At 44.1% G+C, this 24431-nt stretch overlaps 1 protein-coding gene across 1 annotated transcript in view; it reads left to right on the forward strand.

The window, feature by feature from the left end:
- The first annotated feature begins 3212 nt into the window (after nucleotides 1-3212).
- LOC139268144 (adhesion G protein-coupled receptor D2) overlaps nucleotides 3213-24431 on the forward strand; it is a 490127-nt gene continuing 468908 nt past the window's right edge. Inside the window, exons 1-4 of the mRNA XM_070886179.1 lie at nucleotides 3213-3251; nucleotides 3351-3378; nucleotides 3469-3702; nucleotides 10938-11579. Coding sequence (XP_070742280.1) covers nucleotides 3213-3251; nucleotides 3351-3378; nucleotides 3469-3702; nucleotides 10938-11579 — 943 coding nt within the window. The remainder of the gene's footprint in view (nucleotides 3252-3350; nucleotides 3379-3468; nucleotides 3703-10937; nucleotides 11580-24431) is intronic.

Genomic DNA, 24431 nt, shown 5'->3' on the forward strand with positions numbered 1-24431 from the left:
ATAATGTGGATAAATGTGAGGTTATCCACTTTGGTGGCAAAAACATGAAGGCAGAATATTTTCTGAATGGTAGCAGATTAGGAAAAGAGGATGTGCAACGAGACCTGGGTGTCATGGTATATCAGTCATTGAAGGTTGGCATGCAAATGCAGATGCAGCAGGCGGTGAAAAAGGCAAATGGCATGTTGGCCTTCATAGCTAGGGGATTTGAGTATAGGAGCAGGGAGGTCTTACTGCAGTTGTACAGGGCCTTGGTGAGGCCTCACCTGGAATATTGTGTTCAGTTTTGGTCTCCTAATCTGAGGAAGGACATTCTTGCTATTGAGGGAGTGCAGCGAAGGTTCACCAGACTGCTTTCCGGGATGGCAGGACTGACATTTGAGGAGAGACTGGATCGACTGGGCCTGTATTCACTGGAGTTTAGAAGAATGAGAGGGGATCTCATAGAAACATATAAAATTCTGACGGGACTGGACAGGTTAGGTGCAGGAAGAATGTTCCCGATGTTGGGGAAGTCCAGAACCAGGGGTCACAGTCTAAGGATAAGAGGTAAGCCATTTAGGACCGAGATGAGGAGAAACTTCTTCACTCCGAGAGTTGTTAACCTGTGGAATTCTCTACCGCAGAGAGTTGTTGATGCCAGTTCGTTAGGTATATTCAAGAGGGAGTTAAAAATGGCCCTTACGGCTAAAGGGATCAAGGGGTTTGGAGAGAAAGCAGGAAAGGGGTACTGATCAGCCATGATCTTATTGAATGGTGGTGCAGACTCGAAGGGCCGAATGGCCTACTCCTGCACCTATTTTCTATGTTTCTATGTGCAGTACGTGATTTCAAAGAAGAGCAGGGGAGTTATCCCCGGTGTCCTGGCCAATATTTATCCCTCAATCAACATCACTGAAACAGATTATCAGGTCATTATCATATTGTTGTTTGTGGGAGCTTGCTGTGTACAAATTTACATAGGATTATGTTGGATATACAACACAGAAACAGGCTATTTGGCCCAACCAATCCATGCCGCGTTTATGCTCCACTCAAGCCTCCTTTCTTCTTTCCTCATCTAACTATCAGCATAACCCTCTAATCCCTTTTCCCTTACATGCTTATCTAACTGCCCCTCAAATGCATCTATACTATTCACTTCAACCACTCCCTGTGGTAGTGAGTTCAACATTCTCTCCATTCTGGATAAATAAGTTTCTTCTGAATTCCCCATTTGATTTCATGGTGACAATCTTCTATTGATAGCCTCTAGTTATGCTCTTCCCCACAAGTGGAAACATTCTCTCTGTACCCACTCTTTCATAATTTTAAAGAACTCGGTTAGGTCATCCCACCGCCTTCTCTTTTCAAGAGAAAAAAGACCCAGCCTGTTCATCCTTTCCTGAAAGGTACACCCTTGCATTTCTAGCATCATCCTTGTAAATCTTCTCTGCACCCTTTTCAGTGCCTCTATATCCTTTTTATAATATGGCGACCAGAACTGTACGCTGTACTCCAAGTTTGGTCTAACCAAGGTTCGATACAGGTTTAGCATAACTTCCCTATTTTTCAATTCTATCCCTCCAGAAATAAACCCTCGTGCCTGATTTGCTTTGTTCATGGCCTTGCTAACCTGTATCACTACTTTTAGTGATTTGTGTATTTGTACTCCCAGATCCCTTTGTTCCTCTACCCCACCTAGACTCTCACCCTCCAAATAATATGACCTCCCTATTCTTTCTACCAAAATATACCTCAAATTTATCTGTGTTGAAATTCATTTGCCAATTATATGCCCATTCTGAAAGTTTATTACATTATTACGGATTTTCGTGTTTGACTGCGTATTTGTGGACGCCAGAAGTTGCTGCTCGTTTTGCACAGCAATGATGGCGAGCACCGACAGTTCCACCATCATTGCAGCCGCAAATTCCAGGTCAATATTGTACCAGGTGGAGGGCTAGAGGAGTTGGATTGGTTGCTGAGTTTCCTACATTACAACAGTGACTACACTTCAAAAAGTACTTCATTGGCTGTAAAGCGCTTTGGGGCATCCGGTGATCCTGAAATGCGCGATAAAATGCAAGTCTTCGTTTCTTTAAACTGTTGCCCTTTAAAAGTAACGGACCTTTGTTTCATTCCCCCTTGTAACCTGCCTTGGTACCTAAATACAAGCTCTTGGTGGGTTCATTTCGCTGTCAGTCAGCAGCAGGGCCATCTTGATAGGCTGCTGCATAAGTTGGGCGTATCCGCGATTAAATATGTGTGTTTTTAAACTAAAAAAGCACTTTAAGGCGGTGGTAAAACCGGCAGCCCAAGTACCGAGTTGACATTAGGACTTGCTCCCGGATGAAAGGGGTTTGCAAATGCCTTTCTGCTTCTAGGACTCGAGTTTTTGCAATTGTCATAAGAGTGTGCGATTTCCAAATCCAGCCCAGCGTTTGGAGAAGAGACACTGGAAGTGGTGAAAGAGAAGCGAGCGGAGAATCAGACAGGCGGTAGGCGAGAGATAGTGACCGGGGGCACCGGGAACAGTGGCTGGTTCAGCTCTGCCTCCAAACCAGTGTGTGCGGAGGGAAATAACCGATGGCCCAGGATTGCTTCTGGCTTGCACATCAGTATTGCTTCAGAAAGTGGTAGGAGATGGGGCAAGACGGTATCAGACCACCTTTGCATTAACCCCACCCCCCGCCTCTCTTTTTCATTCTTGCCAACTTTAGGATGGCTCAAAGCTCAGCTTTAGACCCTCTGGTAATGTGTGAAGTAGATTCAAAGTTGGTGTGTGACCTTTTAAGTCGAATTTACAAGGAATGCGTTTATTTCTGATTTTAAACCGTTATCTAATAATACAATAAAATGAGTTGAAAAGTAATAAGCGAACACCAAACTGATGTCACCTTTTGTGTACTTTGCAAGTGTTTTTAAACTGTGAAATGGATGGCAAATCCTCCATTGCCCAGTGTGAGCGTCCACAGGTTGAATAAGAAACAGGAAAGGTTCACTTCGGCAGCAATGTGTGGCAGTGTCCTGCACGGTCGCGTATGACAGCGAGGACAAATGGGAATTGAATTGCCTGTTCATTGTTGTCAAAGGTCTGGGATACAAGGGGAGGCCAATGATCATTATTACATGGTTTTTTAAACGCCACAATCCTCCCATTCTGTGTTAAACAAACCGACCACTGGGAACTCGTTTCGATCTTTGTTCTTTTTACCCCCAAAGCAGGAATTATGCATTTCGGAGCGATTCTTCCATTCTCGGGGTTTCTTGTAAGTGAAAACGATTTCTACACATCTTGCCAAATAGCAGTTCTGCTGCCCTTGTACTTCTAGCTGTCATTTTGTATCTGTTTTTGCTTTTCTCCACAGTTTTTCTGTGTCGGTGGCATGCTAGCAGGTGAGTAGATTCAGCATCGCAACCAAACATTTTAGACGAAGTACAGTTAACAGTTGATACAAGAATGTCTATCTTTCGTCCCCCTCCCAGAGTCAGAGCTGACACCACAGGGCGGCCGGTGTTTCGTTTACCGGAATTACTATTATGAATATGTACCCGAGGAGCTCCAATGGGCAGGGGCAGAGAGGCTGTGCCGGCAGCGCTTTGGTTTTCTGGCCACGATCGGGACAGTTGAGGATAACCTGAAGCTGACCAGCTTCATGCAATCGATGGGTGTGAGGCAAGCACTGTGGATTGGTGCCAAAGTAAAGGAGGGGCGCCCTGGTGAGATTTATTTATTGCATCCTTTTTATTTTATCACATCTTTTCAGTCAGAAAAATTCCAAATTAGCACTGGATGATATGCTTGAACTGTATAAAACACTAGTTAGGCCACAGCTGGAGTACTGCGTGCAGTTCTGGTCACCACATTACAGGAAGGATGTGATTGCACTGGAGAGGTTGCAGAGCAGATTTAAAAGGATGTTGCCAGGACTGGAGAATTTTAGCTATGAGGAAAGATTGGATAGGCTGGGTTTGTATTCTTTGGAACAGAGGAGGCTGATGGGAGACCTTATTGAGGTGTATAAAATTATGAGGGGTCTAGACAGAGTGCATAGGAAGGACTTATTATCTTAGCAGAGGGGCCAACAACCAGGGGGCATAGATTTAAAGAAGGTTTCGAGGGGACACTTTTTCACCCAGAGAGTGGTAGGGGTCTGGAACTCGCTGCCTGAAAGGGTGGTAGAGGCAGAAACCCTCACCATGTTTAAAAAATACTTGGATGTGCACTTAAAGGACCTATAAGGCTATGGACCAAGAGCTGGAAAGTGGGATTCGACTGGATAGCTCTTTGTCGGACAGCACGGACATGATGGGCTGAAATGGCCTCCTTCCGTGCTGTAAATTTCTATGATTCTCTGACATGACTTTGTAACCGTCCAATGTAATTGTCCTATTTAACATTTGGTTCAAGAATTTCATCCCTTTTGAATATAATGGCACAAACTGCAGTGGATTTTACCCTAGTTTGTACTCGCTAGCAATATAAACGGATTAAGTATTGAAAACTTCCAAAGTGCTTACTGTTCGAAACACAGCAACAACACAATTTGCATTTTGTTAGCGCTTTTAGCATAGTAAAACGTCCCGAGACCTATGATTCTACTTTGCAGGACTACGGGGAAAGGGCGGGGGAGTGGAATTAGCTGAAGTGCTTTTGCAGAGAGCCGGCAGAGGCTTGATGGGCTGAATGGCCTCTTTCTGTGCTGTAACCATTCTATGAGATGCTTGACAGGAGCATGATCAAACAAAATGTGACACAGAGACAATCATTTGATCCCGTGCATTTCAAAGTTAAACTGTTTGGATTTTGTGTTTCTGATCAACAGTGCTGAGGTGAATACCCGAGCTGCATTTGTTCCATTGTCAGTTTTGTTTAACATGTTTATAGCATCATGCGGCACAGAAGGAGGACATTCGGCCCATCGTGCCTATGTTGGCTCTTTGAAAGAACTTCTTTTGCCAATGATTTTAAATCTGTGTCCTCTGGTTCCCGACCCTCCTGTCAGTGGAAACAGTTTATCCTTATTTATTCTCAAAACCCCTCATGATTTTGAACACCTCTATTAAATCATAGAGTCATAGAAAATTACGACCCATTGGTCCATCGTGTCCATGTCAGTCGAAAAAGATTTACCCAGCCTAATCCCACCTTCCAGCACTAAGTCTATAGCCCTGTAGGTTACAGCTCCTAAAGTGCACATCCAGATACCTTTTAAATGTGATGAGGGTTTCTGCCTCTACCACCCTTTCAGGCAGTGAGTTCTAGACTCCCACAACCCTCTGGGTGAAGAAATGTTTCCTCATCTCCCCTCTAATCCTTCTATCAATTACTTTAAATCTATGCCCCCATGTTATTGACCCCTCTGCTAAGAGAATTATGCACTCTTCCTATGCACTCTATCTAGGCCCCTCATAATTTTATACACCTCAATTAAATCTGCTCTCAGCCTTCTCTGTTCCCAGGAAACCAACTCCAGCCTATCCAATCATTCCTCATAGTCAAAGTTTTCCAATCCTGGCAACATCCTCGTAAATCTCCTCTGCACCCTTTCTAGTGCAATCAAATCCTTCCTGTATTGTGGTGACCAGAACTGCACGCAGTACTCAAGCTGTGGCCTAACTAGTGTTGTATACAGTTCTAGCATAACTTCCCTGCTCTTGTATTCTATGCCTCGGCTAATATAGGAAAACATTTCGTATGCCTTTTTAACTGCCTTATTGACCTGTCCTGTACCTTAAAGGATCTGTGGACATATACTCCAAGGTGCCTCTGTTCCTCCATACCACTCAGGATACTCCCCTTTATTGTATATTCCCTTGCCTGGTTGTTCCTCCCCAAATGCATTACCTCACACTTTTCCCAATTGAATTCCATTTGCCATTTTACTGCCCAACTGACCAGTCCATCGATATCTTCCTGCAGTCTAGAGCTTTCCTCCTCACTGTCAACCATACGGCCAATTTTTGTATCATCTGCAAATTTCTTTTTCATGCCCCCTACATTTAAGTCTAAATAATTAATATATACTACAAAAAGCAAGGGACTGAGAACTGAGCCCTGTGGAACCCCACTGAAAACAGCCTTCCATCTCAAAAACTCCCCTCAACCATTACCCTTTGCTTCCTGCTACTGAGCCAATTTTGGATCCAATTTGCCATTTTCCCTTGGGTCCCATGGGCTTTGACTTTTTTAATCAGTCTCCCCTTAACCTTCTCTGCTCTCAGGTGAACAATCCTAGTTTCTCTAGACTCTCCACTGTTTTTTAATTGAATGTTCGTGTGATGAGCATCTACTGTTGGCATTCTTGGGTAGCACTAATAAGGTGCCCACAATTTGAGTTTGCACTTAAGATTAAACAGATTAAGTGCAGCAGTTATATGCAGTTTGATATATATAAAATTCTTAGCAAATTTGCTGGTTGTAATGAAATAAGAATCAAAACATGTTTCAATTAAAACTTAATTATGGACGAGGTCAATTTAAAAAAATCCACAATATTGTTATGTCATCTTTGAACCTTCTTTCATCTCATTGCTTGACATTAATTTGTACTCTCCCCTTCCAAAAAAACATTAAGTTATGAAGTGATGCTGTAATCATCAGTAAAGTCAAATTTATGAAAGGAGCTTTACTGACATGCTGTGCTATTGAGAAATGCATCAGGGAATTGTTGCCTTATATGTAAAGGGATAACAGAATTAGAACAATCTCCAAACAGTTGTTATAAAATCAACCCTTTTCTGTACAACAGCTGCAATGTGTACTTTAGAATGGCAGATTTTAGATCTTGTTTTATAACACAAGTTTAAATAGTTGGTAATTTTTCCTACATGATGTGTTCGATATTTTATTGTATAGGAATATTATATTCCATTGCATTCCATCATCTTTCATAGATAGGTTGATACAAATGATCTTGGTTATGATGAGGCAGTTTCAGAAATGAACGAAAAAGTAGTGGATATGAATTAAAGGAGTGAAATCATGGAGGGGAGTGCACTGCCTCCGTGATCCATGCTGCAACCCGCCACTGTTTCTAATATACTTAAATGATCTTACAAAGTATGGCACATGAAATTCAATACATCATCATCATAGGCAGTCCCTCAAAATCGAGGAAGACTTGCTTCCACTCTAAGAGTGAGTTCTTAGGTGACTGAACAGTCCAATACGGGAATTACAGTCTCTGTGACAGGTGGGATAGACAGTCGTTGAAGGAAAGGGTGGGTGGGGAGTCTGGTTTGCTGCACGCTCCTTCCGCTGCCTGCGCTTGTTTTCTGCATGCTCTCGGCGACGAGACTCGAGCTGCTCAGCGCCCTCCGGGATGCTCTTCCTCCAATTAGGGCGGTCTTTGGCCAGGGACTCCCAGTGTCAGTGGGGATGTTGCATTTTATCATTTGAGGGAATCTTTGAAATGTTTCCTCTGCCCACCTGGGGCTCGCTTACCGTGTAGGAGTTCCGAGAAGAGTGCTTGCTTTGGGAGTCTTGTGTCAGGCTTGCGAACAATGTGGCCCGCCCAACGGAGCTGGTCGAGTGTGGTCAGTGCTTCGATGCTGGGGATGTTGGCCTGATCGAGGACGCTAACGTTGGTGCATCTGTCCTCCCAGGGGATTTGCAGGATCTTGTGGAGACATCGTTGGTGGTATTTGTCCTGCGATTTGAGGTGTCTGCTGTATATGGTCCACGTCTCTGAACCATACAGGAGGGCGTGTATCACTACAGCCCTGTAGACCATGAGCTTGGTGGGAGATTTGAGGGCCTGTCTTCAAACACTCTCTTCCTCAGGTGGCCGAAGGCTGCGCTGGCGCACTGGAGGCGGTGTTGAACCTCGTCATCGATGTCTGCCCTGGCTGATAATAGGCTCCCGAGGTATGGAAAGTGGTCCACGTTGTCCAGGGCTGCGCCGTGGATCTTGATGACTGGGGGGGTAATGCTGTGTGGTGGGGTCAGGTTAGTGGAGGACCTTTGTCTTACGGATGTTTAGTGTAATGCCTATGCTTTCGTACACCTCGGTGAAGATGTTGACTATGACTTGGAGTTCAGTCTCTGAATGTGCGCAGACGCAAGTGTTGTCCACATACTGTAGCTTGACGACAGAGGTTGGGACGGTCTTGGACCTGGCCTGGAGACGACGAGGGTTGAACAGATTCTCACTGGTTCTGTAGTTTAGTTCCACTCCGGCGGGGAACTTGTTGAGTGTGAGGTGGAGCATTGCAGTGAGGAAGATCGAGAAGAAGGTTGGTGCGATGCGCAGCCCTGCTTGACCCCGGTCTGGACGTGGATTGGGTCTGTGATGGATCCGTTGGTCAGGATCACGGCCTGCATATCGTCGTGGAGCAGGTGGAGGATGGCGACAAATTTTTGGGGGCAGCTGAAATGGAGAAGGATGCTCCATAGTCCCTTGCGATTGACAGAGTCAAAGGCCTTTGTGAGGTCGAAGAAGGCCATTTACAGGGGTTGGTGCCGTTCCCTGCATTTCTCTTGCAGTAAAGATCATGTCCGTTGTACCCCGTAGTGGATAAAATCCACACTGTAACTCCGGGAGGACCTCCTCCGCCACAGGGAGAAGACGGTTGAGGAGGATTTTAGCAATGACTTTCCCACTGGCTGATAATGGAGATTCCTCTGTAGTTACTGCAGTCGGACTTGTCCCTTTTTTAAAGATAGTTATGATTACTGCATCTCTGAGATCTCCTGACATGCTCTCCTCCTTCCAGATGAGAGAGATGAGGTCATGCATTCGTGCCAATAGTGCCTCTCCGCCATACTTTAGTGCCTCAGCGGGGATTCTATCCGCTCCTGTTGCCTTGTTGTTCTTGAGTTGGCGGATGGCCTTTTCTATCTCATGCAGGGCTGGGGTTTTGCTGAGATGAGTGCGAAGTGGTATGCATTGTAAGAAAAAATGCAAATAAACTTTATGACTGGTGTCACATTTAACAACGAACTTTGTGCATCCCCAATGTTAATCGCTCCACCACTGCCGGCCGTGCCTTCAGCTGCCTTGGCCCCAAATTCTGGAATTCCCTCTCTAAATCTCTCCACTTCACTGCCTCTCTCTCCTCCTTTAAGACGCTCCTTAAAATCTACCTTTTTGCCTTAATATCTCCTTATGTGGCACGGTGTCAATTTAGTTTGATAACGCTCCTATGAAGCACCTTGGGACACTTTACTACATTAGCGCCGTTATATAAATGCAAGATGTTGTAACAATATTTGACCCCAGATGCAGCCAATTACCTTTCAGTGAGCATATCATTTTACATTTGAGCAGATGCCCAGATTTTTGCATCTCCCTATTGAGCCATCTACCCTATGCTGGGAGCACAGTCGCTTTGGTGCACTGTGGGCTAAATCGTTGAAAGAAGATGCTGAAAGAAATCTGGGAGCTGCAGTAGGATTGACGCTTACCATGTACAGAGCAGCGATTAAGAAAGCAAATGTCATGCTGAGCTTTACTGGCAAATTGGTAGGGTATGAGTCGAAGGCATCTGCCGAGGACCCACCTTGAGTAATAGGCTCGTTCCAGTCAGAGTGAGGTCATGACTGCAGGGCAAGGTGATATAGTAGAAACTGGTAAAAAGCAAGTTCAAGATTGATGACAGGATAAACTTCTTCTCACAAAGAATGATCAAAAACTAGAAGGGTCATTTGGGTAGGATAATGAGGGCAAAAACTCTGGAGTCATTCAAGAGGCAGTTAGATCCAGCTACTGGGAAATCATACGTTGCTATGGAAGATTAATGTACCTGGGCTGAATGGCCCCCCTGATCTGTATGTATTCTTGTGATTGTTGTGAAACAAACCATAAATGAAAAGCCTTCTTTTGGGTAGTTCAATGCCATGGAGCTCCAATGCTCTGTACTACAGAACTGTGGGATATGGGTCTCCACGTTCTGTTATGTGGAGGCTCGGAGCAGAGGCCACATACTTACTAGGGTAAAAGAAAAGTTAGAAGACTAGTCATGCTGGGTTAGTATTGCTTATGTTCTACTAGCTGGAGGTAGAGCAACATTGGGAGAGGACTGGCAACAGGTTTCTACTTTGTACTCCTGCATGAGGAAGGTTTTGAGTGAAATAACTTACAACTCCTCTCATATACAGATCTCTTCAGCTGAAACTGCAAGTGAGATAGAATCCAACTTGTCATATAAGTAAAATGTAAAAATGTAATCCTTCTGGTCGGTGAAGTTCATGTATGAACACTTAACGTTCTTTAACTACATACCTATGTTTATGGAGATGTTAACCTGTTTATTTTAAATGAGTGTATTAATAGCATACAGGGGAATGTAGCATGAGTGCATTAAATGCTCCTTCACAAGCTTTGATGATCAAAATTTTTACTCTAAACTATCTGATAGACAGAACTTTTTTACCAAATGCGTGTATATAACTTGCGCCATAATTTAATTCACATGAGTTCCATAGTGATTTGTGATCCCTTCTCAATATAAATATTTTGATTTAAAAATGCCTATTATACGATATTCTGTTGTGTTCCTCTTTGATAAAATCAAATTATACTAAAAACTAAAACAAAACTATGCCCAAAAGCATTTTATTTCAGTGCACTGTGAAATACTGATCCTAGGTCAATTCTGTGAGGATCAATCAACTCTCTCTAGATCATAATTCTAGCCATTAGCCAGTTAAATCCAATTTCTTTCCCTCAATCTCGTGGCATTATAATTTCTTAATCAAATCACTGTGTGCTTAGGGGTATCATTGCTGCAAATTAAGTATTTTAAAGGGAACATTATTATAGAGTAAGTACTTATCCTTGGATAAGTGAGAATGTTATGATATCAGTTTAGTTTGTGATAAACAATACTTGACACAGCCTCTGGAAAAGATTACTGCTATTTCAATTAATTTTTTATTCAAGGTAAAACTACAAAAATGGAAAAATGAGCAAAATATCACAGCACAGTAATTATTTATCTTCTCTGTTTAGGGACTTATGGTTCACACATTCTGACATTTTCTGGCAGAACTGACACCAAGTACGCCAAACTTCTGAAGCAGTTCCCTCAAATGCACTCGGTGACCGTCTGTGCTCAAGTGCAATTCGATTCGACTTATGTGGGAGTTTCCACTGTCTTTTCCTATTCAATCCCATCATTTATCAACGAATTCCAGCTCCGTGCTAACATTGTCCGCGATCAGCAAATCCAACTCGCGCTGCTTGTCCATGGTGTACACAGTCCTTACTCTCAGGCTGTGGAGAATAATGGCAAGTGGCATCATGTGTGTGTGAGCTGGAGCCGCCATGGTGGAGGCTGGGCTATCGCAGCAGATGGATCTGTCATTGCCTCTGGAGACCATCTTTACATTTCTGATGCTATCGGAGCAGGTGGCGTTTTCATCATTGGCCAAGAGCAAGACACAGTTGGTGGATCATTTAAGAAGGATGAATCTTTTATTGGAAATATTACACAGCTCCACATTTGGGATCGTGTCTTGAGTGCCAGCGAGATTCACGCTTTAGCAGAAGACTGTTTGGTCATTCCGCTGGGATTATTTCTTCAGTGGAACTTTTCCGCCTTTGAAATTGAATCAACGGTGCAGGTACACAAAGGATATTCCCAGTGTAAAGGTAATTTGACAAAAAAGATCAGTGTTTCTTTTTATTTTGTGGGCCTCACGCTTTTTTTATGGTTGGATTATGTGACGGAGGCTATTTGGTGCACAAACATGGTATGTATCCAAGTGACGTGATTTGGAGTTGGGATTTTAAAGTGTTTGAATGGTTGCAAAGCATTTATCACAGGAAATGTATGTTGGAGTATGGGGCAGGTTCGCTCCTCTGAGCTGGTACCTCCTGCCCTCTGTTGTTTCATTAGCACTCACTTGTTTAATGAGGGAGTTTAAACAATTGCTACAGAACTAGAACGCGTTTTCCCACTCACTGAAGTACCCAGGGAAGAGCAGTCTATCAGATTGAAGAAATGCTGCAATTGTAATATATCTATGTTCATCGAGGCCTTAAAGATTAATTTGAAAAATAGCTGATGGAGGTGATGATTTTTTTGAAGTTCAAAGTGAACATTTTTTTAAAAAGTGAATCTAGGGAAAAATGCACTCCAGAAAATTCAGTTTCTGCCTTTAAGGTCAAAGTGAACTTTCCAGTGTATGAAGCTATGCAAAGTCTTTGAGCCAAACAATGAGTAAACTTCTAGTGCTTTTCCATACTTATGTAATTACATTCTTGTACTCGACTATCGAGTTTCTTTGAGATTCAGTAGAGGTGGAATAATGGAGAGTGTTGCTCCCCAGTGGTAGGAAGAAGCATAGTCAGGAAGAAAACTATTGCACTTATGTGCAAGTACAATGAAAATTGACACTTTTAACTATCAGTGTTTTTATTGGGAAGGAAGATTGTGTTTAGCGAAGTAAGGGCACTTTTCATGAGAATAAATCAGTATTTGGGGAGACAATGTGACGGGCACTAAGTCAGTACTCTCGATTCTTTATATCTTTTATATAAATGCTAAACAAGTTTAAGTACATCTTGGAGATTTGCAGGTCTTGACCAAAACCAACATTGATGTTCAATATAATATGGCTTCCTCTTGGGATATACATGATCCATTTTGTGCAATTTGTATTGATTTCTAATAATTGAACCAAATTATTTTACTTCAACCAAGTTTATTTTAATGTTTGCCCATCAGAATCACACTCAGCTATTCAAAATATCCATTTGGCTGGTAACTACCAAACCTACACAGAAATGAGAAATTTAGCATTTTATGTCTTTCAGGTGTGCAAAAATATTTCTTTTTAAGCCAATTAATTACTGAAGTGCTGTAGTACAAAATATAAAATAGAACTTACCATTTATCACTATTAAACTGTCAAACCATATTAATTCAGTTTGATTCAGCATTTTAGTTTGAGTCATGTAGTATATCATTTCCATTTGTGTTATATTGTATACACACTACTGTCTCTAAGTGTCTTCACCACTGTTTTGAATTTCCATATATTACAAAGACTAAAAATAATGACGGAATGTGTTCTAACACAACCAATCGTCTTGGGGTTTAGATCAGCACATTTATAAAGCAGTTAAATTTTACTTTTGTGGTATATTTGACCTTCTGTGAACCTGGACATGTTACTGTCTTGTTTTGCAAAAGCGCTGGTTTTCCAAGGTTCTGCAGGCAGCACAGTGCTTCACTGGCCAGGAGCATTAGTGGTGAAATCAGGCATGCCGCCTGCTGTGTCCGATTTGCCATGGGCTTCATTTTCCAGCAAAGAAAAAGTGGAGCTACTGATGGCTGCACTGAGGTATCCCCGATGTCATGGCCAATATTTATCCCTCAATCAACATCACTAAATCAGATTATCTGGTCATTATCACATTGCTGTTTGTGGGAGCTTGCTGCGTACAAATTGGCTGCTGCGTTTCCTACATTACACTTCAAAAGTACTTAATTGGCTGTAAAGCACTTTGGAACATCCTGAGGTTGTGAAAGGCGCTTTGGAAATGCAAGTCTTTGTTTTCAATGCAACAGCTATTCCTATGATTGTGCATTAAGGCTTTGCAGCACTGGATCCTTCCAAGGCATATGCCAAATCAATCAGTTGCTCACAGATGCATCAAGAAACTAGACAAGACCTTGTTTGCAAGGGACAACATGTTCACCAATTTACCTGTGGAAAGGAGGCAGCAACTCAACAGGGCACAGAATGTTTTCCAGCTGTTGGCAGTCTATGGTGTGTAGTAGTTGCCATCCATGTATTGTACACAGTTGATTAGAACCTCCTGACAGGCAAGGTTCACTGCTGTACTCTGTGAGCGGGCGGGTGGGGGGTGGGTCTACTCTGAAGTGCCAAATAGGGCAACTTCCTTGCCCCCATTTCATGCAGTACACATCCACTTTACCAGCCGACAAACAGAGACTCCGGTGCTGTGCTGTTTCTGTCAATTGCCGACGCACGGCATACTGCATTTCATAGCTCCGCATTGGCTTTTCTATTACTGTATCTTTGCACGACATTTCTTTCCTTCCAAAGGTTGACAAATATTTAAAATTCATTATAAAGTGTTATAAAAGCTGAAACTGCCTAAGCTCTGGAATTCGCTCCCTAAACCTCTTTTCTCTACACCTCTCTCCCTGTTTAAAATGCTCCTTAAACTTACTACTTTGACCAACCTGTGCTAATATCTCTTTATGTAGCTCAGTGTCAAATTTTGTTTGCTAATGCTCCAGTGAAGTGTTTGGGGGCACTTTACTACATCAAAGGCACTATATAAATGCAAGTTGTTGTTGTTGGAAAATATTTGACCCCAGATGCAGCCACTTACCTTTCAAGTGAGCATATCTCTTTACATTTGAGCAGGGTGCCCAGATTTTTGCATCTCCAAGCTAACTGCCAACACGATACTGGGAGCAAAGTCATCTTGGTGCATTGTGGGATAACTCAGGTCCACCAGCCAAATTGTAGGGGGATAGTCACTACTGAGGAGGACTGCAACAAATTACAGGAGGACACTAATAAACTTGCAGAATGGACATATAATTGGCAAATTAAGTTCAACACAGATAAATGTGAAGTATTACATTTTGGTAGGAAGAATAGGGAGGTCACTTATTACTTGGAGGGTGCAAGTCTGGGAACAAAGAGGAACAAAGGGATCTCCGAGTACAAATACACAAATCACTCAAAGTTGTGGCACAGGTTAGCAAGGCCATAAAAATTCAAACCAAGCACTAGGGGTTGTTTCTAGAGGTATAGAATTGAAAAGCAGGAAAGTTATGCTAAACCTGTATCGAACCTTGGTTAGACCACACTTAGGCCCCAAGTTTCCACATGATTTGCTCCTGATTTTTAGGAGCAACTGGTGGAGAACGGACTATCTTAGAAATCGCAATTCTCCACTTTTTTTTCTGCAGTTCTAGTCAGGTAGAACACCACAAGTTCCGAATGCACCAATAAGTGATTGATATGTGGGGAAAGATCGAATTGATAATTTCATTCATATTCTAAGATTATTGCAGTGAGTTTAAGAAAACATTCTCTCCTGCTTTAGATTCCTTTATGCTGCATTATTACTCGCAGAAAGGGGTAGGAGGTGATCTACTGGTCTTGCTCTTGAGCCAGCTGCTAGGAGGTAGATAAGAGTGGCCTGGCATGTCTCTCTCATTGACTGGCCTGTCCTCTGCTCTGTGTCTAACTCTGAGGGGATGATGGAGATTAGAACTTGCTCACCAGGAATTTGACACACTTGGTCTTTCTCACACGTCGACTTATTCCACTGTGTCTTAGACATTACTCAACATAAAAATCACTTGTTTGTGAGCAACATACCTTGAATGCAGTGGAAAGAAAAATTTATGATGAGAGCAATTTCTAACTTTGTGTGCCCCACTTGTTCTGAAGAGGAACTAGCTGTAATAGAAACACTGGCAATAACACACTGAATATTCCTTTTGTTTTGAAATATGTGTTTTTCATTGTAATTAAATAGCTTGGCTTCGATATATAGGAGACCTGATTGAGGTGTAAACTTTGAGGGGCCTGGATATAGTTCCCTTGATGGAGGAGTCAATTACGAGGGGGCATACTTTTAAGATGGTTGGTGGAAGGTTCAAAGGGGATTTGAGGGGAAGCTTCTTCACGCAGAGGGTTTTGAGGGTCTGGAACTCACTGCCTGGAAGGATGGTAGATGCAGAAACCTTCACCACATGTAAAAGGTGCTTGGATGGGCATTTGAAGTGCCGTAACCTGTGGAGTTACGGACCTAGAGCTGGTAAGTGGGATTAGACTGGATAACCTCTTGTTGGCTGGCACAGATACGATGGTAATAAGAACATAAGAACATAAGAATTAGGAACAGGAGTAGGCCATCTAGCCCCTCGAACCTGCTCCGCCATTCAACAAGATCATGGCTGATCTGGCCGTGGACTCAGCTCCACTTACCCGCCCGCTCCCCATAACCCTTAATTCCCTTATTGGTTAAAAATCTATCTATCTGTGATTTGAATACATTCAATGAGCTAGCCTCAACTGCTTCCTTGGGCAGAGAGTTTCACAGATTTACAACCCTCTGGGAGAAGAAATTCCTTCTCAACTTGGTTTTAAATTGGCTCCCCCGTATTTTGAGGCTGTGCCCCCTAGTTCTAGTCTCCCCGACCAGTGGAAACAACCTCTCTGCCTCTATCTTGTCTATCCCTTTCATTATTTTAAATGTTTCTATAAGATCACCCCTCATCCTTCTGAACTCCAACGAGTAAAGACCCAGTCTACTCAATCTACCATCATAAGGTAACCCCCTCATCTCCGGTATCAGCCTAGTGAATCGTCTCTGTACCCCCTCCAAAGCTAGTATATCCTTCCTTAAGTAAGGTGACCAAAACTGCACACAGTACTCCAGGTGCGGCCTCACCAATACCCTGTACAGTTGCAGCAGGACCTCCTTGCTTTTGTACTCCATCCCTCTCGCAATGAAGGCCAACATTCCATTCGCCTTCCTGATTACCTGCTGCACCTGCAAACTAACTTTTTGGGATTCATGCACAAGGACCCCCAGGTCCCTCTGCACCGCAGCATGTTGTAATTTCTCCCCATTCAAATAATATTCCCTTTTACTGTTTTTTTTTTCCAAGGTGGATGACCTCACATTTTCCGACATTGTCAAACCTTAGCCCATTCGCTTAACCTATCTAAATCTCTTTGCAGCCTCTGTAAGCACTGCAGGGAATCGAATATGGCCAGAGTGATCTCCTGGACTAGTTTTGATTGCCTGGATGGGTCGGAGAGAAATTTTCCCAGATTTATTTTTCCCCAATTGGCCTGGGTTTTTATCTGGTTTTTGCCTCTCTCAGGAGATCGCATGGCTCTGGGTGGAGTGGAGTGTAAAATGTTGCGATACATGGGGTGTCGCAGTTGTGTGGGGCGGACTGGTTGGGCCGGGATGCTCTTTACCTTTCTGCCATTGTTCATTGTTCATAGGTTTAGGGCTGCTGACTGAGGACAGTGTGGCTCTTTGTTGGCCGGCGCGGGCATGATGGGCCGAAATGGCCGCCTTCTGCGCTGTAAATTTCTATTTTCTATATGCAATTTCTGGCAACATGATTCTGATTAGCGGTAATGAAAAGCTAGCAGCGGATCATCATTTGCCTGCAATATTGATCACTTGATGCAGCTCGAGCTGCTAATGAGCTCACCCAATCAGTTTAAATGTAAAAAAATTCATTAATGGTCCATTGGCACTTGCAGTTGAGAAAAGCCATATTTATCAGCATCTGTTTATTAACCTCTGTAATGGCGCAGTGCAATGAAACTTTTGATGAAGGTTGGTGGCTCCTTGCATGCTAAGGATATGTCAAGCATGGCAATATGAAGTTTGTTGTATATGTAAACCTGTAAATACCTTGTTTAACCACCAGGGGGCTCATCCCCTGGAGTCCCAAGGGATCCCACAATTCCTTGGGAGCACCTGTACTTAAGGAGGCCTCACAGGCTGGAGAGGCACTCTGGAGACCTGTAATAAAGGACTACAGTCACACCTTACTTTGAGCTCACAGTATCTGGTCAGACTCTTTATTCAATGCATAATAACTGGCGATGAGATACTGATGACAAACCCCACCGCAGCGATGCAGAGAACAATGAGCATCCTGGAGAAATTTTCGGAGGGAGATGATTGGGAAACCTTCGTGGAGCAACTCGACCAATACTTCATGGCCAACGAGCTTGAAGGAGAAGCGAACGCTGCCAAACTAAGGGCAGTCCTCCTCACCGATTGCGGGGCACCAACGTATGGCCTCATGAAAAATCTGCTTGCTCCAGTAAAACCCACAGTGCAGTCGTACGATGATTTGTGCACACTGGTCCGGGAGCATCTAAAGCCGAAGGAAAGCATTCTGATGCCAAGGTACAGGTTCAACACGTACAAGAGATCTGAAGGCCAGGAAGTGGCGAGCTATGCCGCCGAGCTAAGGCGGCTTGCATGACATTGCAAATTTGAAGGAAACTTGGAGCACATGCTCAGGGATTTCTTTGTTCTTGGCATTGGCCATGAAGTAACACTTCGCAAACTTTTAACTGTAGAGACCCCAACCTTGAGTAAAGCCATAGCGAAAGCCCAGGCATTCATCGCCACCAGTGACAATACCAAACAAATCTCTCAGGACATGAATGCTGCTGCAAGTACTGTGAACAAAGTAATGTTGTTTTCGAATCAAAATGTTCAGGGCAGGCCTCACATGCCTGCAGCTGCACGTCTGCAGATGTCTCAAAGTCCACCATCAAGGGTGGTGAATGCAAGTCCATTAACATCTTGTTGGCACTGTGGGGGTGAGCATCATTTCCATTCATGCCGCTTCAAGGGATACGTTTGCAAGGGCTGTGGAACAATGGCACACCACCAATGTATGTGCAGACAAGCTGCAAACCCTGCCAAAACTGCAAACCACCATGTTACAGAGGAGGACAGATCCAAGGTGGATGACGACAAACCAGAGCCTCAGACCGAGGAGGCAGAGGTGTATGGGGTGCACACATTTACCACAAAGTATCCCCCGATAATTCTGAAGGTTGAATTAGATGGACTCCCGGTGTCAATGGAGCTGGACACGGGTGCGAGCCAGTCCATAATGAGTAAAAAGACTTTTGATAAATTGTGGTGCAGCAAGGCCTCAAGGCCAGTCCTGACTTCCATTTGTACTAAACTGAGATCTACACAAAGGAACTGATTCCCGTAATCAGCAGTGCTACTGTAAAAGTCTCCTACGATGGAGCGGTGCACAAGCTACCACTCTGGGTGGTACCGGGCGATGGTCCCATGCTGCTCAGCAGGAGCTGGCTGGGGAAGATAAGCTGGAACTGGGACGACTTTTGAGTGCTCTCGTACGTCGACGACACTTCATGTGCCCAGTTACTAAACAAGTTCCCCTCTCTGTTCGAACCAGGCATCGGGAAGTTCCAAGGAACAAAAGTGCAGATCCACCTGATTCCAGGGGCGCGACCCATCCATCACAAGGCGAGAGCGGTACCGTACATGATGAGAGAGAGGGTGGAGATCGAACTGGACAGGCTGCAATGAGAGGGCATCATTTCGCCGATCGAATTCAATGAGTGGGCCAGTCCAATTGTTCCAGTCCTCAAGGAAGATGGCACCATCAGAATCTGTGGTGATTACAAAGTAACTATCAATCGTTTCTCCCTGCAGGATTAGTACCCGCTACCAAAGACAGACGACCTATTTGCGATGCTGGCGGGAGGAAAAACATTCACGAAGCTGGATTTGACCTTGGCCGACATGACGCAGGAGCTGGAGGAATCATCGAAGGGCTTCACCTACATCAACACGCACAAAGGTCTCTTCATTTACAACAGATGCCCGTTCGGGATTCGATCAGCCGCGGCGATATTCCAGAGAAACATGGAAAGTTTCCTGAAGTTGGCCCCCTAGCTCCGTGGTCTTCCAGGACGACATCTTGGTCACAGGTCGGGACACTGTCGAGCATCTGCAGAACTTGGAGGAGGTTCTTAGTTGGCTTAATCACGCAGGGCTCAGGTTAAAATGCTCGAAGTGCGTTTTCCTGGGACCTGAAGTGGAGTTCCTGGGGAGAAGAATTGCGGTGGATTGCATCAGGCCCACCGATTCGAAGACGGAGGCAATCAAGAACGCACCGAGACCACAGAACGTGACGGCGCTGCAGTCATTTCTAGGACTCCTGAACTACTTTGGTAACTTCTCACCGGGTCTCATCACACTGTTAGAACCACTGCACTCTTTACTGCGTAAAGGAGATGAATGGGTATGGGGTAAAAGCCAAGAAAATGCCTTTGTAAAAGCTGTTATGCTCAAACAAATTGCTTGTGTTGTATGATCCATGTAAGCGTTTGGTACTAGCATGTGATGCGTCATTGTATGGTGTCGAGTGTGTATTGCAACAAGCTAATGAATCTGGGAAATTGCAACCGGTTGCTTATGCATCCAGAAGTCTGTCTAAGGCTGAGAGGGCCTACAGCATGATCGAAAAAGAAGCGTTAGCGTGTGTTTATGGGGTAAAGAAAATGCATCAATATCTGTTTGGGCTCAAATTTGAATTGGAAACCACTGATATCCCTCTTTTCTGAAAGTAAGGGGATAAATAGGAATGCATCAGCCCACATCCAGAGATTGGCACTCAAGTTTTTTTTATTTTTTTTATTTATTTTTTTATTCGTTGCCAATCTTTCCAATTCTTTGTTAAATCACAAACGCCAGGGGTCACCTTGCACACATCAAGGATCACTCTGCGCCAATGCTCTTAGCCAAAAGGCCTAGAGCCACTGCACCGTTCCTGGAAGTACTGCAATACCAGGTTCGTGCCATGGAGGTGGATGGGTCAGGCCCCCCACACACCTCCGTGTTGGTGGATGGGTCAAGCCACCCCACCCACCTCCTCAAGTTTTTTTTTTAAATTCGTAGCCAATCGTTCCAATTCTTTGTCAAATCACAAACGCCAGAGGTCACCTTGCACATGCCAAGGATCACTCTGCGCCAATGCTCTTAGCCAAAAGGCCTAGAGCCACTGCACCGTTCCTGGAAGTACTGCAATACCAGGTTCGTGCCATGGAGGTGGATGGGTCAAGCCACCCCACACACCTCCGTGGAGGTGGATGGGTCAAGCCACCCCACCCACCTCCTCAAGTTGTCTGCACACAACTACGCCATCCGCCACAGGCCAGGCACAGAAAACTGTGCCGATGCTCTCAGTAGGCTGCCACTGCCCACCACAGGGGTGGAGATGGCACAGCCCGCAGATTTAGTTATGGTAATGGAAACATTCGAGAGTGAGCAATCACTTGTTACCACCTGACAGATTAGAACCTGGACGAGCCAGAACCCCTGACTGTCCTTAGTAAAAAAAATGTGTGCTCCACTGAGTTGGTCTAGTGTCCCATTAGAAATGCAGGAAGAAATAAAGCTGCATCAGCAGCGCAAAGATGAAATGTCTATACAGGCATCTGCCTTCTTTGGGGTAATCGGGTAGTGGTACCAAAAAAGGGCAGGGACACTTTCATTAGTGATCTTCACAGTACCCACCCAGGCATCGTAATGATGAAGGCGATAGCCAGATCCCACATGTGGTGGCCTGGTATCGATGCAGACTTAGAGTGCTGTGTGCACAAATATAACATATGTTCACAGTTAAGCAATGCACCCAGAGAGGCGCCACTAATGTCATGTATCTCACACTACTGTATATAACGGTGTCTTATCATGCTATACATGACTGTAACTAGATATGACCTGTAACCACAAGCAAACTTTACCACCAGGGGTGCACTTGCAGGAGACACTGCATACCTGTTCCACACAGGTATATAAAGGCAGGTCTCAGGCAAGCGTGGCACTCGAGAGCTGTGAAATAAAGGTGCAGGTCCAGAGTGACCTTGACTTCAGCATGTGCCTCGTGTAAGTCTATACTGCAGCGTCAGGACTTTACAACTAAGTTTATGGTCTTGGCCCTCCAAACCGTGGTCTAGGGTCCATGTTGACTATGCAGGCCCGTTCTTGGGGAAAAATGTTCCTAGTGATTGTAGATGGGTACTCCAAATGGATTGAATGTGAGATAATGTCGGCAAGCACGTCCGCTGCCACCATTGAAAGCCTTCGGGCCATGTTTGACACGCACGGCCTGCCTGACGTCCTTGTGAGTGACAATGGGCCGTGCTTCACCAGTGCCGAGTTCAAAGAGTTCATGACCCGTAATGGGATCAAACATGTCACGTCTGTCCCGTTTAAACAGCGTCCAATGGTCAGGCTGAGAGAACAGTGCAGACAATCAAGCAGAGCTTGAGAGGGTCACTGAAGGCTCACTGCAGACTCGCCTATCCCAAGTCCTGCTTAGCTAACGCACAAGACCCTACTCGCTCACTGGGGCTCATGAAAAGGGCACTTAAGACAAGGCTCTCGTTAGTCCACCCTGATCTACACGAACAGGTAGAGAGCAGGCGGCTTCAACAGAAGACATATGAGAGCGCAAATGTGTCATGTGAAATCGAGATTAATAATCTTGTATTTGTGTTGAACTATGGACAAGGCCCCAAGTGGCTTCCCAACAGTGTCGTGGCCAAAGAGGGGAGTAGGGTGTTTCAAGTCAAACTTTCAAATGGACTCACCTACAGGAAACACTCGGACCAAACCAAACTCAGATTCACGGACTATCCAGAGCAACCCACAATAGACTCTACCTTTTTTGACCCTCCAACACACACAGCAGTGACAACCGACCCAGCGTTTGACCACGAAGCAAAACCCATCATCACGCCAGGCAGCCCAGCAAGGCCAGCTGCACAGCAGCCCAGCGAGGGTCCAACAAACGACTCACCAAAACCAGTATTTGCACCGAGACGATCAACCAGGGAAAGGAAGGCCCCAGTTCAAGTCACATTGTAAATAGTTACACTATTGACTTGGGGGGGGGGGTTGGTATATATGTAAAACCTGTAAATACTTTGTTTAACCACCAGAGGGCTCATCCTCTGGAGTCCCAAGGGATCCAACAATCCCTTGGGAGCACCGGTACATAAGGAGGCCTCACAGGCTGGAGAGGCACTCTGAAGACCTGTAATAAAGGAATACGATCACATCTTATTTTGAGCTCACAGTATCTGGTCAGACTCTTTATTCAATACATAACAACGTTGAAAGAGTCAATGCGTTCTTTACTACTTGGAACACCTGTCTATAGGTCTGGAAGAAGGTTGATGACTTAAAGAAGAGCACAAAGGTAAAGCATTAATGTAACTATCAAATAGCAGTACAGGATGTATCTGGGCAGGAAGGAAAGTAGTAATATATGACCGTGAGAAATGTAATGCTTTAGAAGTGGAAATAGCAGGGTTATGCAAATGATATTACACATACCATGATGGGAAGCAGACTATACTGTAGTAAGGAAAGTAGTATGGGTCAGGATACATTGTCTCAATCCCCACTGCTCTTATATTTAAAGGCAATGTCACATAAGAGGAGGGGTACAGTATGGAACAGGCGATGGACTTCATACATGAAACAGCTCAGTTCTTATGAGGGGGCTACAGTTAATTTATTTGAGAAAGAGCCTTGAAGCATTGGGACTGTGGAAATTGAAGACTTGTGTAGAACCATTAGTATGTACCATTTTCTGTGATTTTCACAATATATTGCATCAATATGTTTATACATAGTGCTTGTGATGATAATACAGTACCAAAATGTGTACATACTCATAATATCTCTCTGCTATCTTCACAGGTCAAAGAGAACGCAGTGGTCTGCAAGGCACTCTGGAAGAATCCTACTCACCCGAGTACCAGAAGTCTCCATTTGAAACAAGCACTTGCAGGGATACACAAACTATAAGTGTATATAGTGATGTTGAGAATAAAGCAGAGAGTGAGATACTGAGCAATGGTAAGGAAGAGATAGCAGTGGTGATTGATTGGGGCCAACTGCTACAGGTTAGATATCCATAAGAACATAAGAAATAGGAGCAGAAGTAGGCCATTTGGACACTCAAGCCTGCTCCCCCATTCAATAAGATCATGGCTGATCTGACCCTGCCCTCAACTCCACTTCCCCACCTGCCTCCCATAACCCTTGACTCCGTTATCATTCAAAAATCTGTCTATCTCCACCTTAAATATATTCAAAGACCCAGCCTCCACAGCTCTCTGGGGTAGAAAGTTCCAAAGATTCATGATCCTCTGAGAAGAAATTCTTCCTCATTTCTGTTTTAAATGGAGGATCTCTTATTCTGAAACTATGTCCCCTAGTTCTAGATTCCCCCAAGAGGGGAAACATTCCCTCTGCATCTACCCTGTCAAGCCCTATCAGAATCTTATATGTTTCAGTAAGATCACCTCTCATTCTTCTAAACTCTAATGAGTATAGGCCCAATCTACTCAATCTTTCTTCATATGACAACCCCTTCATCTTGGAAATCAACCTCGTGAACCTTCTCTGAACTGCCTCCAATGCAAGTATATTGTTCCTTAAATAAGGAGACCAAAACTGTACGCAGTACTCCAGGTGTGGTCTTACCAATGCCCTGAATTGTTGGAGCAGGACCTCCCTACTTTTATACTCCGTCCCCTTTGCGATAAAGGCCAACATTCCATTTGCCTTCCTGATAACTTGCTGTACCTGCATGCTAACTTTTTGCTTTTCATGTACAAGAACCCCCAGATCCCTCTGTATTATAGCTTTTTGTAATCGGTCCCCATTTAAATAATAATTAGCTTTTTTATTTTTCCTACCAAAGTGGATAACCTCACATTTTCCCACATTATATTCCATCTGCCAAATTTTTGTCCACTCACTGAACCTATCTATTTCTCTTTGTAGATTCTTTGCATCCTCCTCACAACTTGCTTTCCCACCTATTTTTGTGTCATCAGCAAATTTGGTTACGTTACACTCGGTCCCTTCATCCAAGTCATTGATATAAATTGTAAA

This window comes from Pristiophorus japonicus, chromosome 8 (genome assembly GCF_044704955.1).
Source record: "Pristiophorus japonicus isolate sPriJap1 chromosome 8, sPriJap1.hap1, whole genome shotgun sequence".
Taxonomy (NCBI): domain Eukaryota; kingdom Metazoa; phylum Chordata; class Chondrichthyes; family Pristiophoridae; genus Pristiophorus; species Pristiophorus japonicus.